The sequence below is a fragment of the Emydura macquarii genome, unplaced genomic scaffold, assembly GCF_026122565.2.
Source record: "Emydura macquarii macquarii isolate MOO-44397 ecotype Brisbane River unplaced genomic scaffold, CSIRO-AGI_Emac_v2 contig_3287, whole genome shotgun sequence".
Lineage (NCBI taxonomy): Eukaryota > Metazoa > Chordata > Testudines > Chelidae > Emydura > Emydura macquarii.
The window spans coordinates 817,351-834,433 of NW_027133424.1; the positions used below are offsets into that span (position 1 = coordinate 817,351).

Here is a 17,083-nt window from a genome sequence, read left to right on the forward strand (position 1 = left end):
AAATGCTGTCACCAGTTTGTACAAGGAGGGAGAGTGGGGGGTGGCTGAAGGGAGCTACTCAGAGTGGGGGAACAGTCTCCTGGCAGGCCAGGACAATGAGTGTCACCAGCTCCTGCTGCATTTTGTACAAGAGTTGTCTGACTGCAGCAGAGCATTGGTGGAACCCTTCCCATCTCTGCAGCGTGTTCACATGTTGCTGGTGGGGTTTGCATCGCCGGGCGGGGGAAGGCAATCACGCGACCTTGAATGACTGATTTATTCTTTGGGGTCATTTGAATGGCATCTGAACTGCATGAGGGGCAGGGAGATTCCCCGGCAGCAAAGTGCACTTTGAAGGGGTGTCTGACAATGTTTGCACTAAAACGGGGCTGACGCTGGCGTGTAGCTCTCAGTCTGCATTGCTGCTGCTGGGCCAGTATTTACTTTGCCTTCTAGAGACTGGAGCAACTGGAGACCATTGTTCTTATTATGCTAAACTGGTTAACTAACAAAATGTCTTTTCTTTGCTAACGAATCTGCCTTCCATGTTACCTTTTCCATAGTGCAGGGCTTATTGTCCAGAGCGATCAGACTCTTACCTGTGAAGCATCAAGGCACAAGCTGTGGGCACTAACCAGTGTCTTGGAAAAAATATGCCCATGTGTAACTGTAAATAGACGGCTCTCCTTTAACTGAGTAGGTGCTTTGGCTCATGACTTGTGGGGTTCCTTGGGGGAGTCGCAGAACCTGGCATTCCCCAGCCTGTTAGCAGTACTGATGGGGGACAAAGGGAGGGAGGCGATATTTTATTGGACCAACTTCTGCTGATGAGATGCAAGCTTTGGAGCTGCACAGAGCGTTTCGGAAGAAGAGCTCTGTGTCGCTCCAACCTTGCCTCTCTCTCCAATAGCAATTGGTCTAATAAAAGGTGTTAACTCCCCACCTTCTCTCTCTCATATCCTGGGACCAACAAGACCACAACCCTGCAAATAGAAATATTGGTTACAGGTTTCTTTTTTTTTTTTTTTTTTTAAACACCTGTGCCAGGGGAAATCCCTCCAAAAGGTTTCCGGGGCCATGCCTAGTTAGTATTGAAGCAGGATGCTAGTCTTGACATTACAAGTCTGCTCCTCACTCAGGCGACGTCTACACTTAAGCCACTAGAGCAGCATGGCTGGAGCTGCGCCGCTGGAGCAGTTTAAGTGCAGCCCTTACTACAGTGACAGGGGAGCTTCTGCCATGGCTGTAGGTACTCCACCTCTCCAAGAGGCAGTAGAAGAACTAGTGAGCTGGATTCTTTTCCTCCTGGTGCAGCAACCGAATTGCATCTGCTCCTATCACTAACACCTCTGCCAACCCGTTGGGGGTGGCAGCATTGCCCCAGGTGTAACTGAGATGCTGGTTTGGCCTACAGAGCCTTTGTCACTGGTGCTGAAGCAGGAGAGGGAAGGAACCCAACTGGAATCTGAGCCCAGGCAGAATTTGCAGGGCTACCTGCTGGAAAAAACACTTCCTGTGTAAACTGCTTCTGTGCAGAAATCCAGGCCATGGTGTGGGACCCAGAAATGCCACTCTGAGTCACGGGTAGGAGGAGAACATGAGGGCAGCTTCGTGGAATGTGCAGGGTGCTCTTGTCTGTGTAGATTTCCTTGGCATTGTATGAAGGGAGTGTTTGAACCGGCCTGCTACCTCTTCCCAGGTGTGTGGTGACATGTTTGTATTTACCTGTTTCTTGGCTTCATCCAAATCTGGCAACCTCATCAGGCAAAAAATGCCATAACCTATCATGGAACAGCTGCTTCCCAAGCTGAAGGCATACCTCTCTGTGACAGCATGGCCCTTTTTTTGCTCTTCTTTTCTCACAGCACTTCTGCCCGTGCCATGGTGTTTAGAAATTTGTGGGAGTCAGGGGCGCTCCCCTCGCTAGAGTGACATGGCCTTCCATGAGCTTGTGCCATCTCCAGGGAACGCTCCTGGAATCGGAGTCCTACCACCTTTGCTTAGCAGCCCCACTGCTTTCATTGCAACTGGTGATATGACAGCTAGAGGGAAATGAGGAGCCAAAGCCAACGGGAGGGACCCTGTGTGTGCCATGCAGTCCACAGCTGCGCTGAAATGTGACACAGCTCGTGCAGGAAAGAGCCGTTAAGGTCCAGCTTGGTTTCTGGCTGATCTGTCTACATAAGAGGCACCTGCCCTGTGGTACTGATTAAATGACGAAAGTTAAAATTCCGTCACGGGTATTTTTAGTAAAAGTCAGGGACAGGTCATGGGCAATAAACAAAAATTAGAAGCTGCAACCTGTCCCTGACTTTTACTAAAAGCACCTGGAAGGGGGGGGGGGGAGGGAACAGAACTGCTGGGGCTTGCAGCTGCTCCAGCCCGCTGATCAGCTATTGAGCACTCAGGACCGCCGGCCGGCCAGCCCCGGGGCTGACAGCTGCTCCAGCCCTGCCCCAGAAGTCGCAGAGGTCCCGGAAAGTCACGGAATCGGTGACACACTCTAGCTCGACTCAAATGTTACTCCTGTGCCAGACTTGGACCCAGGGGCTATTCCACTCTCAGCGGAAGCACACAGATATTGAAGGTCTTCACCTCTCAGGCTGTTTGTCGTGAAATGCAGGGCAGCGATTCTATCTGAAGAGCAGTGTAGCATTCGCTGCCAGATACTCCTCAAACCAAACACACACCTGAACTGGTTGGATTTAGCTCCATCCACAGGAATCCGTAAGCACTGCATCTTACTGTGACTGTCTTCAGCGTGATCCGAATGTTTCCTTTGGCTGTAATCCCTTCTGTAAACACACGTAAACTCATGTGCTCTGTTATGCACTGTTGCTGAACTGATGTGTGCTTGATAAAGGTGATTTAAAAAATAAAGCTTCAGTACAAGGAAGTTGATTCGGTCAGTCTTTTTTCTAGGACCAGCCATTGTTGAAATTCCATTGATCTCTGTGAGAAGGCTGTTGTATCTCCCATTGGCTAGCTTCGGAAGCGCCTTGCCCAGCGGGCTGGCTTTTGCAAATCACATTCTTAGGCTCCTGTCTTCCCCCATGTGTTGTTCAGGGTGCCGACCTCAGGCTGTGTGGATCCCAGTGTATTCTTGTGATTTTTCTAGGCACCTAAATAGTTAGGTGTTGCAACGCTGTGTCACAACACCACCGTCCCTTGGGGATCCTTTGCCTGCCTTTTCAAACTTCAGCTTTAACTCAGCCCTGGAATGATCTGTGGGGGAGTGAGGAGAAGAAATCAGCGGTCTCTAAAAATCAGTGTCATTTAATGTGGAAGCCCAGACACTAAAATGCCTTAGTCCCAGCCATTCATGTGGCTATCATGGGAAGTCATGCAGAGCAGAGCCAAAGCTGTTTGGGTGCCCTGCCTAGTTCTAGACCTTGACATGTTTGCATTTAAGTTTAACCTGAGCTCTCAATTTCCTGTATGTATAATGCTTGTTCTTGAATTAATTACACCCGTCCTTGTATTTTACCCTCACAGTTCTTACACATGCTTTCGGTACCGCCATCAGAATGTAGTCTGTCACAGATTGTAACAGTACAGGGAGAGAAAATGCCCTTTCCATTCTAGCACACCTGCAACAAAGTGTGGGGATCACTATGGGCACACGGGCAATAGGAAATGCTGTCATAACAGCTGTATTTCCTCCTTCATGATGCCCTCTTTGAAAACAAAGCACCATTATGTGGTTCAGTTACTGAACAAAGAAACTAAATGGGGGGGAAGGAATTGATGCCCTGATCTTCAGCTGTAGTGATGTGGGATGAAATCCATGTCCTGTACACATGTAGCAAGCCCTTGTGATTGTACAGTGCCGAGTGCCTGAGACAAGAATAAAAAGCACAGCAGAGGGAGGCTTCAGCTGAGTGGGCAGCTGGTAAGTTCGGAGAGATTTTTTTTGTATGATTTTTTTCTGTCACATGGTTAAATTGTGCTTTGTCCTTGACTTTCCTCTCCTTAACTCTTGACTGAGCCTGTGTACTGAGACAAACCAAGCAGAGGTGGTGTGAGCGGTCACTCAGAGAGCAGGACTACATTGTCTTCGGTTTCACCAGGGTAAATCCCTCTTTGCTTGCTGCCAGGCAGCGCCCTGAAAAAGCAGGATTCGGTAGGATTGTCGTGTCAAGTCCCGGAAGGGCCTTTTTCTTTCTGACCACTGGGTAACCAATGAGTCAGAGGCAGTGGGATCTCCCCACTCTCTGCTGGAGGCTGAGCAGCTCTCCCCAGCTGAAGAACCAAGGACTGGAGTTGGGAGAGGGGGTAAGAGCTGGCCTGCTGGAAGGAGTCAGGGGCAGGTCTCTCATCTGGAGTCTGATGGAGGAGGCTAAGGGGAGGGTCAGACAGAGTTTGAGCCAAGGGGCTCGCCACAGCTTGGCCAGGCTCTGGGCTAACCAGTCTGGACAGTGCTTTAACCCTGTTCTCTGTGCTCACCTAAGGAGGGCCTCGGCTGTGTGCCAGTTAGCAAATAGACCCAGCTGTTCTGACAAAGCTAGGGATGTCACTGCCAATGCTGGAGGAGGTGCAGTAATGCCTGCAGAGGGGCCAGGTTTCCAGCAGGTGTCTGGATCAGATGGGCTTGCTGAACAGAGCTCACAATGCAAAGCAGGAGTGCTGGAGGCCACGAGGTCCAGTCTGAGGTGGTGGTGAAGCTGTGTGGCCTACTCTGGGGGAAGAGAATCTCTTCCTCCAGAGATTGTTCCAAAGCTGGGGCTGTAGCACCGATCCTGAGGATCCGTGATACCCCCATTGCCTTGCAAAGCCGTGTTAGCAAAGGCTCAGGAGAGGCCTGGATCCAGGAAATGGACATGGCGCAGATTACCACAGAAACAGGACCATCTGATTCAGAAGTAGTCTATCGCCTTGGCCAAGCACCTGGCTGACCGGGGGTGTGACCACGTCGAGTACTGGATCACTCCTAACCATGCCCCCCTCTAAGAGGCTTGTTCCGGCTGATTCCACCGGCCTTCCACCAGCTGATGAAAGAGAGGCCGAATGAAATGAGGATGGCAGGTGTTATCAGAGAAAGCTACGGTCCCTGGGCAGCCCCCATTGTCCTGATAGTTTTCCCATCTTTTTTCTTTGTTTCTGTGTGGACTATTGGAAACTCAACCACATTATACTTAAGGATGCATCCCACTATCCTGCGGAAGAGGCATTGACTGCCCTTAAATCTGCCTCCCTCTTCTTCCCCATTGACCTGGCCAATGAGTACTGGCAGAGACCGATGGAGCTGGAGGACCAGGAAAAAGCTGCCTTCATCACACCACAGGATTCTGAATTCACACGCATGCTGTTTGACCTTTGGGATCCTCCCAGGATGTTCCAACGTTGCCTGGACAGCGAGGCTCTGAGAGGAGCCTTCTGTGCCTGGATCCCATCGCTGGCTACTCAGAGACGTGCGAGGAACACCTGAAACACTGGACATGGCATTCACCCAGCTAACCTGATCTGGGCCAAAGCTCAAACCCTCCAAGTGCCCCATCGTGAAGGAGAGAGTGGGGTATTTGTGCCATGTCATGACAGCACAGCAGGCATTCCCCAAGCCGAAGACAGTGCAGGCCATCAAGCCATGGCCAACGCCTGCCTCAGTGCAAGGTGTCCAGATGTACTGTGGGTTCCCTGGACGTTCGACGTTTCATAAGGGCCTGTGCCAAGTTGGCAGCGCCCCTCCCAACCCCGTTACGGGGCCTCTCCAAGCCCAGGGCTGTGCAGAAGGGTCCTTTGAATGCTTGAAGTCTGCCCTGCTGAAGGCACCAGCACTGGCTTCCCAGCGTACACCCTCCCTTTCAAACTGTTACCTACCGATGCCAGTAACCAGGGGCTGGAGGCTGTACGCTCCAGGATCAGGACGGGCGGGAGGTGGTGATCAGCTATGCCACCAAGGCATGTGTGCCGGGTGTGTAAGGCTGGGGAAGGCTTAGCCTTCCTGGACAGCCAGGTGTGACTCCCGCCCCATCCTGCTCACCTGGGCCTGGCAGCCAAGGGAACTGGGATGCAGGTGGCCAGCAGCAGCAGCGGCGGGGTGGGCTGGCACGGTGGCGCTGCACTGCTGGGGCTGGGTGGACAGTGTTGGCGCTGCCAGGGGCCTGGGGCCGGGGCTGGCCAGGCCGTGTTGGCACTGCTGGGCTCAGGCATGTGACTAGGGGTGCTCCAGGTGCTGGGCGGACCAGCCAGCTCAGGGCCGGGTTGGGTCAGTGCTGGAGCTGGCCTGCTGTCAGCACTCTGGCAGTGGGGAAGGGAGGAAGGGCTGGTGCTTGGGCCTGCTGGGGTATGGGCTGGCCAGCCTGGGACCCAGGTGGGTTTTTGAGGCAGTGCTGGGGCATGGGCTCCGGGTGTGCTCAGGCTGCCCCCTGGTGCTCTGGCATTGACTGAGGCCAGCCACCCTGGCACCTGGGCCGCCGGGGGGGAGTAGGGCTCTGATGGGAGAGGGGGCAGAAGGGGCGGGGCTTCAGGTGGAAGGGGCGGTACCAGAGGCTAGCCTCCCCGAACAGGCAGTTCATGAACTGTCCATGCAGCTAGGGGTCAAACAGATGATGAGCATTACAGCTCCTTCAAACCACTATTCCTGGGCGTTTGGTCTGGGCGATTACGGAGAAGTTTCAGGGCTGCCCGGCAGTCACCTGCTTCACCATATACACAGATAATGCTCCCCTGGTGCCCATTAGCTTCTCCAGGCTGGGCGCACCAGAACAACACTGGGCCAGGGGACTGGCCAACTACAGCTACTCCATGGAATTCCAGTCTGGCTGGAGCTGCCCCAAGGCTGATGCCCCATCCAGACTGTTGACAGTCCCAGAACTAGAAACCCTGCCAACCATGAGGACATAGAGATGTTACCATTTGTGGCCATCCCTGGTGCCATGGTGCAGGCAGTTGCCATCACTCCTGAGGACCGCCTGGAACCGTTTGAAGAGGGTAAGGACCTTGGGATCCAGATCCAAGGCTGCAGCTCTGTTACTGGGAGAGTATTGGAGATTATCTGGCAAGGCACTGGGCTGTCCACCACGGACTGGAGTGCTCTCCCCCGTAGTCACCCAGCTGCTGAAGCAGCGAGGCTGTCTACATAAAGAGGGCAGACGGGAACACAAGCCCTGAGCTCCTGGGACTAATGAAGAAGTCATCCAAAAGGTGCTGCCCCAAATAGCAGCCAAGATGGTGCTCCAGCCCTAGCATGGTGCTTTGGGCCACACTAGCCCCCAAAAGACTGACAGGAACATTTGCAGGAGATTCTATGGGGTGGGGATGGCCCAAGCCAGGCAGGAGGGGTGCAACAATTTCTCAGTCTGTACCAGCCAAAGAACCTTTGGGGAAGGGGAGAAGGCCCCTCTCCAGCCAATGGAGCCCAGCGCACCCTGTTGGATCTCTTGAAGGCAGAGCCAAGAGAGAGCAGGGCATCCTGCCCGTGGTAGCTCATTACACTCAATTCCTGCTCATCAGGCCAGGGGCCGGTGCCCCAGAATGAGTCCATGAGTATCCCCAACACCTCCCTCAGGCACGCCGGACCGAAGCCACAGGCATGGGCTAACCCCGAGACAGACATGCTGGTCCTGGGCTATTGGGGCTGGGTGGTGGGGTTCTGTGCAAGAAGCAGAGGTGCTCTACCCTGGATTCAGGCTAGGTACATTTTCTGTGGGACCCTGTACCCCCAACGGCTGTATACAAGATCTGAGCAGAATCTCCAGCTCGGGCAAAGAAGGGGGTCCCCCAGAACATGGTCAGGTGTTGCCACTTTGATTCTGATTCATGAAACAGGAGATCCTAGTCCTCGTAGCCAACAGCCAGGACCGCAATGAGTCACTGGGCTCCCACTAATGGAGGGTAGGGGAGAATCACATGGGGGGATTGCCAGCAGCAGCACCTGAAAAAAGCCAAGAGGTGAAGCAAAGAACCTCCTCAGTTCATGCTCTCAGCTGGGCTCCCCCACCCCACCCCACCCCGTAGGACTAAAGGGCAAGCACTGGCTCAGAACAGGGCAGTTCCTGGCTTTGGTACAGAAAGATGCATGCACAGGAAATCGAAGAGAAGGAAGAAGAAATCCTGCCGCCTCATGGTCTCCAGCTCCTGTTCCCTGAGGGCAGCTAGGCTGTGACACGAGTGACTGGGCAAAGGGAGCCCAGCAGTGGCCATTTCTTCTCCAGCAGAGCAGGGGGTGACAACCCAGCAAAAGTGTGCTGGGGCCTGAGCCAGTCCAAATGGGAATTTGCTGCCCAGACAAAGCATCAAGATAAGCAAATGCAAACATTTGGCAGGCTCCCCATTAGGGAAGGATCCTGTCAAGTTGCCCCGAATCAGTGCCACGGCTACCTCCTGGGTAAAAGACACTGAGAGGTGGGGTGGGGGGTAAGGCACACCCACAGCCCCGCACCTGCCCCTATGGGGCATGTGGAGATGGTCCACACCTTTCATACTGCACTAGAACTTTTCCGTGTGTTCAGCTGTGTTTTTTCCCCCTAGCACGACTTGGCCACGCCTTGCATGCAAACACACGAGTTGTCAGCCAAGGGGAAGTTATGCTAGGATGGCTCCCAGCTATGGGTGAATCCATCTGCTCTCCCTGGCCAGGGGGAAGGTTGTTAGCTTGTGATGACAGCCAAGGCAGATCAGTTGGCCCCAGAGCTGCACTTCACTTCACTGTGAACCAAACCTGGCCAGGGCTCAGCCCAGCAAAGAAGTAGGATGAGCACCCGTCCTGAATGGGGCGGGACATTCTGAAATGCAGAGTTAAAGTCCCACTCCTGGATTGAATGACTCCAGGACAGCATTTATCCCAGATTCCCTGTGGCTCTGCTCCATGCCTGACTGAGAAGTGGGGGGGGGGGGGGGGGAGAGCTGGCTGAGGTGGGCCTTAGCACCCTCCCCTCCCCCCCCCCACCATGAAGCCCAGCCCTCTGGCCAGGCCGCAATCCAGAGTTGGGTAGTAGTAAAAGCCGCCCAGGCTGCTGTGGGGAACCATGTACCCTCCAGCTGCCCCGGGGGAGTTCACCATAGCAGCATGGATCGGTGGCTCTCAGGCACCCCAGCCCCCTGCTCAGGGCAGGCGGGGGTCTAGTGGCACTAAGTACAAATGAGATAACTGTAGCATACACATACCCTAGGCGGGGACCAATTAACGTATGATGCAATGCTGGCCTATTCTGCAATGCATTACATGACTAACAGGGACTATTTCTAAAAGCCAGCCAGTGATACTCCAGGGAGGTGGCCAATTAAGAGGGAATTGCACCAAGAACTCCCCCAAAGTTCTTCACTCGTGTGCATTTGTCTGGTTTTATTCATCAATAGATTCCTAAAGCACTTCGCCTCAGCCCATGAAGGTGCTGGGGCTCGACAGAATTTCAAATCCCAGAGAAACACAGCTAAGCTAAATTTAGGCGCATTGTGAAATGTCAGAGAAGGTCCCACACAAGGGCTGGACATCGTGCAGTTGATTTATTCGGAGTCATTGCTCTGCAGACCCACCCACGGGAAGGCTAGAGGCAGATGCAGGGCTGTGTGATTTGTTGTGCAACTCCCCACAGGCAGATTGGTTTGTGAAACAGGCATGAGCAAAAAATGAAAGAACAGGCGAGGTTGCCAAAAACAAACAAGCAAGCAAACAAAGTCCGGGATCCAGGGACAGGCAGTGCCCTGGGGCAGAGCCGTGCTGTGGACCATCGTCACCTTGAGGTCATTGGCCTTTGCCAAGCTCTGTGCCGCCTGTTAGCCATGTGATTTATCACAGTGAGCTGCCTTAAAGCAACCACAAAATTCCTGTTTCCTTGCTTTGCCCTTTAACCTGAGAGAAGCAGCATGAAGGTCATCGTTTTAAATAATGTCAACTTTCTTTTGCAGTCACTGGTTTGCTCCCAAAAGGCTTTTAAAGTAGCTTTTCACTAACTGAAAGTCTGTCAGAATTTCTCACTTCTCATAGGCCGCACAGCAATAGTTAAGGTCGCCTGATACTTTCCATTATAAGACCCTGTTTTCAGTTGCTTATAACTTTGCCAAACTTGACTTGTTTGGGCTGACATTTCCCATTTTGGGGTCCTGCCTCCGGCTTTTTTTTTTTTTTTTTTTCCTTTTTCTTTTGGACTTTCAGCAGAGCCGTTTAGGCATTTCTGAGAATACCTTGTTTTGCCCATGTTACAAAATTCTTACAACGATTTATGTTGAGAAGCCTTAGCACCCTCATGCTTAAGAGCAGGAACTTGAAATTTGGCAGGAGCCTTGCCCTGGTGCCAGGGATGGGCCTTTTGCTGCCCCCATGAAAATCTGTCTGAATTTGGCTGAGTTACAAGTTCCTGAAAAGTCTCTGTTCTCCCATGCTCAGTAGAGGTTTGTTAGAGGCTGCCAGCCGCTCTTCTCTGACGAGTCCATCTGCATTGAGCATGCACCATTCCCACAGTGCAATTGCACATGCTCCATCCCAGAGCAGTGGGGCTGAGCTGGACTTTCCTTGCAATTGTGCCTCTTGCCTTCTGGGGACAATTTGGTGTCTGTTACCAGACCTGAATGGAGAGAGACTGTCTCTCCTGTGCTCTCAGTGTCTCCTGCTGGCACCTGAGCAATGTGGAGACGAGGAAGCAGCCAGACTGGAACATAGCGAGGGGGAGACGGATAGGAACAGAGGCAGAGAGGAGAAGCTGTGAAGGAGGAAAACTGGAAGTGGGACTGGTTGGCAGGGGCAAGAGTAGAAGAGGTCTGGCTTGCGGGGTGGGTACCCCACACTTGAAAAGGTCTGTGCCCTCTAGAACACCATCTCCTCCCCAATCTGGAATTGAACCGAGGATTCATGAGTCTGACCTTTCCTATGCTATCTAGCTATGCAATGTGTCTCTCTCATCCCCATGGAGGGGCTGGTTCCTACAGGGGATGACACCATAATACTGCTCAAATGGTAGAGGTCTGCACTGTGGATCTCACAGGTCCAAGCCTGCTGATGCCCATGGGTGGGTTAATGGGGTCCCATAGAGTGGAATTTCTGTTTCTTAATTTGCTTTTTAAAATATTTAGAAAATTACGTTTAAAAAAAACTACGTTGAAGAACATCGTTGCAAAGTGAAGCCCTCAAAAGTCAGGAACTGCTGGAAATAAGGGTCTCTGTGCAACCTGAATTGACTGCCCTCTTCTGTGCACGTGCAATTATATGATAGCGACTTTAGTGACATGGTCACATAAGATGTGCAGCTTTAACCGTATTTTCATGTAGCTATTCTGAGTGTAATTAGCAGCACAAGCATGGTCTTGCACTGGTTGTGGGGCTAACGTTTCACAGCAGCATCTCAGTGCTCCAAGCAACAAATTGAACAGACTTCATGCTCTCTCTAAGGGCCGGCCACAGCCCAGCCCCCGCTAGGACCTTTCTCCATAGTCACACTCCTCTATAGGTGTGGGGAATGCCCCACCCCATTGGCTGTCCTTTTCCATCCCTCCACCTCCTGGGAGAAGGTAGCCAGACAGAGCGCCTGGGCGGCGAGCGTTTCCTGTTTCTTCCACCTGTGCCCCCTGTACTGCAGGGCTAGGAATACGGCTGTGTGCTGCCACCCCCAGGGCCGTGGGTTCTCTTGCGATCATGGCAGCTCCTGCAGCGCTCCCCCCCACCAACACTGCACCCTAGCCAATGCTTGTGACCAGTTTAATGGGGATGGAGGCGCTAGGTGCCCATGGAGGAAAGAACTCACCAGGAACTCCGAACCCTACCTTGCAGGACGGAGAAAATGTCTAAAGGTTAGTAGGCTGATGAGGCAGGAGCTGGGTATTAAGTGCTAGGGGATATGGGGAGCAAATGAGAATGAAACACTGGGGCAGAATGTGAAATGGTGGCGTGGAGCGGCTGAAGGGAAGGAACCATGTGGGAATGGCACAGGCCAACAGTGATGGGGCATGCCCAGCACACCCCGTCTGGCTGCACACCCCTGCCAGGAACTGGGTTGGGGTGAGTTTTGTTTATTACACAACTATGTGTAGCTACGCACACGCCAGGGGCCCCGCCCACCCATCCTTCCCCTGAGAACTCTGCTGTAGATGACTTATTCATGACACAGACGCCACCGCCCTCTCCCAGGCTGAGCTCATGTCTCGCCCACACATTTGTAACGGGACCTCTGCGGGTTCCTGTGCTGCTGTAACAGTCTAAATTAGAGATGGGCCAGAACCAAAAACTGAGATCCAATCAGTGTGGCCTGGTGGCTGGATTAAATGTAATCCTATAGCATGGCAGGGAGGAGACTGTTTGAGAGGAAACAGTGCTGTGTGCTCTGCCTCAGAAATGCTGCATACACAGAGGGTGTTAATTATATTGCCGGAATGCTCAAAGAATGCCAGGTGCTGTCCCCCTGGGCCATGGGGCACCAGCAACAGTATAAGGGACATGGGACAGGAGCAGTGGGCCACTGGGCAGGTGTGGCTAGTCATCTGGGCTGAGAGGGGAGTGGCAGTGTGGGGCAGATCAATATGTAGGGTGGAGGGAGTGGATCAGGACACGGGACGTGGGCAGAGGAGAGATACAGGCCTTTTGTGCCAGGACCTCCATTTCACCACAGGACGCTGGGAACCATCTCTCCCAGACTTTTCCTGCCCGCCTGTTTCCCTCACGCCTCAAGCTTCCCTCTACCCTGCAGTGGGATGCAGGAACTGTGCTGAGAGCAGTGGGAGCAGCGGTATCTTCAAATGCTACCTTCATCCAGACCCAGTGCCTCTCTCACTGTGCAGTGCATGCTGGGACATTAATGTTAAAGGGACCAGGGCAGAGTCGCCCTGACAGCCATTTAGTGGTAGCCCCACCTTCCGAGTCTCTGTACTTTTCAGAGACCATGAAACAGTGCCCAGCAAGCAGGACAACAGCATAGAGAGGGAGGGTCAGAGAGAGCAGGCACAGGGGACAGCAGGAGACTGAGGGTTGGGGTAGCAGGTAGGGTGTTTGAGTGGGAGTGGGGGAGATTAGTGGGCAGGGGCATTGAATTGGTCGGGGGGGGGGTGACCTTGAGTGCCCCTCAATGCCAACTGCCAGAGGCCTCCCCCGTTCTGTAACTCACATCAGGCCTGACACACACACACACTACCCCCAACACACTGTGGTGCTCATATAGATCTCAATAGTGTTGCGGCAGGTATCATGGAAACTGGCAACATGCTGGTGATGAATTGCAGTGTGGTGTGCGGAGTTATGCAGGTGTGCTGGAAACATAGCCCTGAAATACATTTTGGGAGCAGACTTGATAAATAAGTTTGGCTTAGACAAAGGAATATGGCTTCGCCTGTCTGGCTTTGTAAACCAGAAGACAATGGAAGTACATTTACAAATAAGGTAAACAAAGCTATCAAACTAATTGGGCTGGGCAAAGACCATTTCACAATCAGGCCAGGGGACAGACTCTGCACCCCAGGAAACCTTCCTGGCTCTTGAGGCAGTGACAATGGACTTTGAGAAATAAAAGGGGAGCAAAAAGCCCTTTAAGTTACCCATCATCGAGGGGACAGAGGGCACAGCACCTCTGTAGCCAGTGAAAGCTGGAGTCTCTAATCTGGAGGGCCAGGGACACTGGTGACCCGAGGTAAGGCAGAAAACTGCTTAGGCAAAGACTGAAACATGCTCAGATGAAGTTTGTCTCTAGAGAGCACATTTTATTTTGTTTCGTTTGTAACTATCCCTGCCTTTGTCTTGCTTGGTATCACTTAAATCATTGTTTGAGGTTAATAAATTTATTCTGGTTTTATTACAAAACCATCTCAGTGCTGCATATGAAATGTGCGTGCTCAGCTGGCCTACCAGGCTGATTTGTGCTCTCTCGCTCTCTGGGGGCAGTGAATTAACTTGTGTGCATGTCCTGTGAGCTGCACGGTGGGAATTGAGGGTCACTGGCTGCCACTCACGGTGCCAGGTTTGGCTGGGCAGAGTCCTGACGCCGGCTCGCCAGGCACAAGGACCAGGGTGGCAGGGCGCTGATACAGCTTAGTGGCGGCAAAGCTCATGCCTGCCATGGCAGAGGGGTAACACAGCGGCTCACGGAGCTGGGTGTCCTGAGCTCACGATGTCGCAGGATGGGTGCAGCCGGGGCCGTGTTACTGGGTGGGAGAATGGGGCGGGGGGCGGGGGGAGTAACGGGGATTAGCGAGGGGTAGAAGTGGGTCGGGGGCTGAGCTGGAGCAGGGGTTGGGACAGGAGGGGTTAACGATGGGGTTGGGGAGCTGAGTGGAGGGGGTGTTGGTGGGGGGTTGCCTGGGGAAAAGGACTTGAGCGGGGCAGGGGCCGGGTGTGTGGGGGTGGTGCACAGAAGAGGGGTTGCTGGGGCAGGGCGTATGGAAGGGGGAGCGGTGCTGTGAGGGGGTTGGGTGCGGGAGGGGTGGGGGGGGTCTGAGGCGTACGTGGAATGTTGTGACAACGCAAACATTATCATGGCAACTGCTGCGGAGTTCCGGGGGGGTGGCCGGACGTTCCCTCCCCTGTACGCTAGGGGTTGCCGCGTGCCCTAGGCAGAGATTGGGCGGAGGGCGCTGTGATCCCGCCCCTCGAGGGCAGTCAGCCAGTAGGATCGCGTCCCCGCGCCTGCCCGGGATGTCGACTTCAGTGGGTGGGACCCGGTCACGGAGGAAGGGGCGGGGTTAGACAGTCATTGGCGGGTTTGGGGTGGGCGGGGCACAGCTGGCTATATGAGGCCGCAGGCCGGCAGGGTTGGCGCGTTTTGGCTGGCAGGCAGCCAGTAGCAGTTGCCGGCGTGTCGGGGGCGGAGCGCACGCACTCGCGCGGGAGGGTGGGACTGATTGAGCGCCCGGCTCGGCTCGGCTCGGCTCGCGGTGCTGCCACGCCCCCGCCTGCGGCCGGCGGTGCCCGGCGCTGCGCACGGCGACGTATGGAGCCCAGCGCGCTGCGCCGCCGGCTGGCCGCAGCCGGCCAAATCCACCTGCTGCGATTCTGGGCTGAGCTGAGCGGCGCGGAGCAGCGGGTGCTGGCCGGGGAGCTGCAGGGCCTGGACTGCGAGGCGCTGAGCGGCTGCTTCCGCCGCGCCATGGAGGGGGCGGGCGCCCGGGCGCAGGTGGACGGGCGCATGGAGGCCCTGCCGCGGGACGTGCTGGGCAGCGTCACCCGGGATGCGGAGCGGCTCCCCGAGTGGGAGCGGGAAGGTGAGGTACGCGGGGCGCGGTGGGGGGCAGTTCCGCCTAGCTCCGGGACTGGGAACCTGAGCAAGCCTCACCCTGGCACCCACCCTCTCCGGGAGCTGCTGCAATGCCAGCGTGTCCCTCCCTGGGAAGGGGACAGCGCGGGGTTAGTTCCTAGGATACTTCCCCATCTCCTGCCCTGTCGGACAAGCCGGCCCAATCGCTGAGGGGGGGCTGAGAGAAACCAGGCGTGTCCTGCTTTAGCCTCCGGGAGTCGTGGGTGAAACCTGGGGTAGGGTTATAATGGCAGTGGCGTTCACTGGGGTGCTAATTATCTGCTCTGCTGGCCTCAGGCAGCGGCCGTACTTCTGGGGGAAAGGGAGTTAACAGTACAGCAGGGCATGGAGACATCACTAGCCAGCCCGGATAAAGGTGCTGCCGGGGAGTGATTGCAGTCTTTTAGCTGCTATAAGACACTAATAGAACGATAAAGCTTGATCTCTGATGTGCTGATGATTAGTGGGTAGAGCACTTCACTGGGACTTGGGGTAGCTGACGTCTTCCTGGTCCCGGCTCTGCCCCTGGCTTGCTGGGTGAGTTGATTTCCCTCTCTGTGCCTCCATATCCCCCTCTGTAACATGAGGGCCATGATACTGACCACCTTTGCAGCACACTTTCAGACTGACTGACGAAGTGTGCCACAAAAGAGCCGGCATTAATGCATCTAAACACAGATGGCCTATATGGAGTAGGGGGGATACTTTAGTCCTGTTTGTTTTGTTCTCTTGTTATGACACTGGTGTGGCTGTGTAAAGTGGGGAGAGACTAACTGATCAGACTAACCTTTGTACTAACATGCTATTTGTTCTGCATCTGTTCTCCTGCTGTTTGCGCCTCAATATGTGCAGCATCCTCTGTTTCATTCCTTAACAAATATTTAAAACTCATTTGAGGCATGAGTCCAAGCAGGAAGTTATCCAGGAAGCATTTGACCCTGGGAGGTTCACTGTACACTCTCAGCTGTTTGCTATAAATGTTATAAGGAAAAACCGCCATACCAAATAGTTTTTGCTGGTGGAGAAAGGTCTAACATTGTAAAACACTTTTCATTATAAATGACTGTCTGCAGAAACGTAAAACTTTCTCAACTCTTTTGGGCCAAACTGGGGACAGCTGTATCAAGAGGATGACAAATACTTTTCCATGGGGAGGATAGGATAATCTGGGCACTTCACACAATTCCAAAATTTCAAACACAAGTGGACTTTCCTCAGTGAGGACTACTGGCCTGAAAATAGCTGGAAATTGTTGAAAAATGCCATTGTGAATTATACCCTACTCTAGATGCTGTCCTGTAAATATGGGCACAGTTTGGAAAGAGCACCACTGAACTGCATAGCAGAAAACATGGACTAGTTTTGCCTTACTTGAATGCTTTAACTCTTGCAAAATATTCCCCCTTTTTTGCTGAAATTTGACTTGTTGATTCAAGCCAAAGCTTTTTTGAAAAGTGAACTTCTGTGAATTGGTTCAACCACTTTGTACTTAGAAAGAGGGGACAAACATTTTTGCAGACAGAAAATCCAGGTACAAACATTACAACATTCTTAGGCGGTAGCTAGACTGAATGAAGAACAGTCACTGTTTGAAATATGATTGAATAGCTTAATGAATTCAAATGCACTTCAATTTTCACTTTATCTTTAACATTGGTTGGAAGCTTGTTGGAGTTAGTTTAAACCCAAACTCCTCAGTTACATTGTAGCACAGCTAAAGAGCCAAGGGCTAACATCTTCATGCATGGGGTAGGCACCTAATTCATTGGTTAAATTTTATGAAGTGCTGAAGATTGAAACTCCCATTTGTGGTGAAGGGTCCTTTTGAAAACTAGTCTGCCTTAAGTTTCTATAGGTAGGCTCCCACAGTCAAAATAATCTAGACCTAAAGACTATTCAGAACAATGCTGTGTAAAGCCCTACATTTCCAGTTATTTGCAATGTTAAGTTCTCTTCTT

At 53.2% G+C, this 17,083-nt stretch overlaps 1 protein-coding gene across 2 annotated transcripts in view; it reads left to right on the top strand.

Annotated features, from left to right (window-relative positions):
• Positions 1 to 14,671: 14,671 nt before the first annotated feature.
• UAP1 (UDP-N-acetylglucosamine pyrophosphorylase 1) overlaps positions 14,672 to 17,083 on the top strand; it is a 34,747-nt gene continuing 32,335 nt past the window's right edge. For both annotated transcript variants that reach the window (XM_067532545.1, XM_067532546.1), the window contains exon 1: positions 14,672 to 15,093. In XM_067532545.1, the coding sequence (XP_067388646.1) occupies positions 14,823 to 15,093 (271 nt within the window). In that variant the 5' untranslated portion in view covers positions 14,672 to 14,822. The remainder of the gene's footprint in view (positions 15,094 to 17,083) is intronic.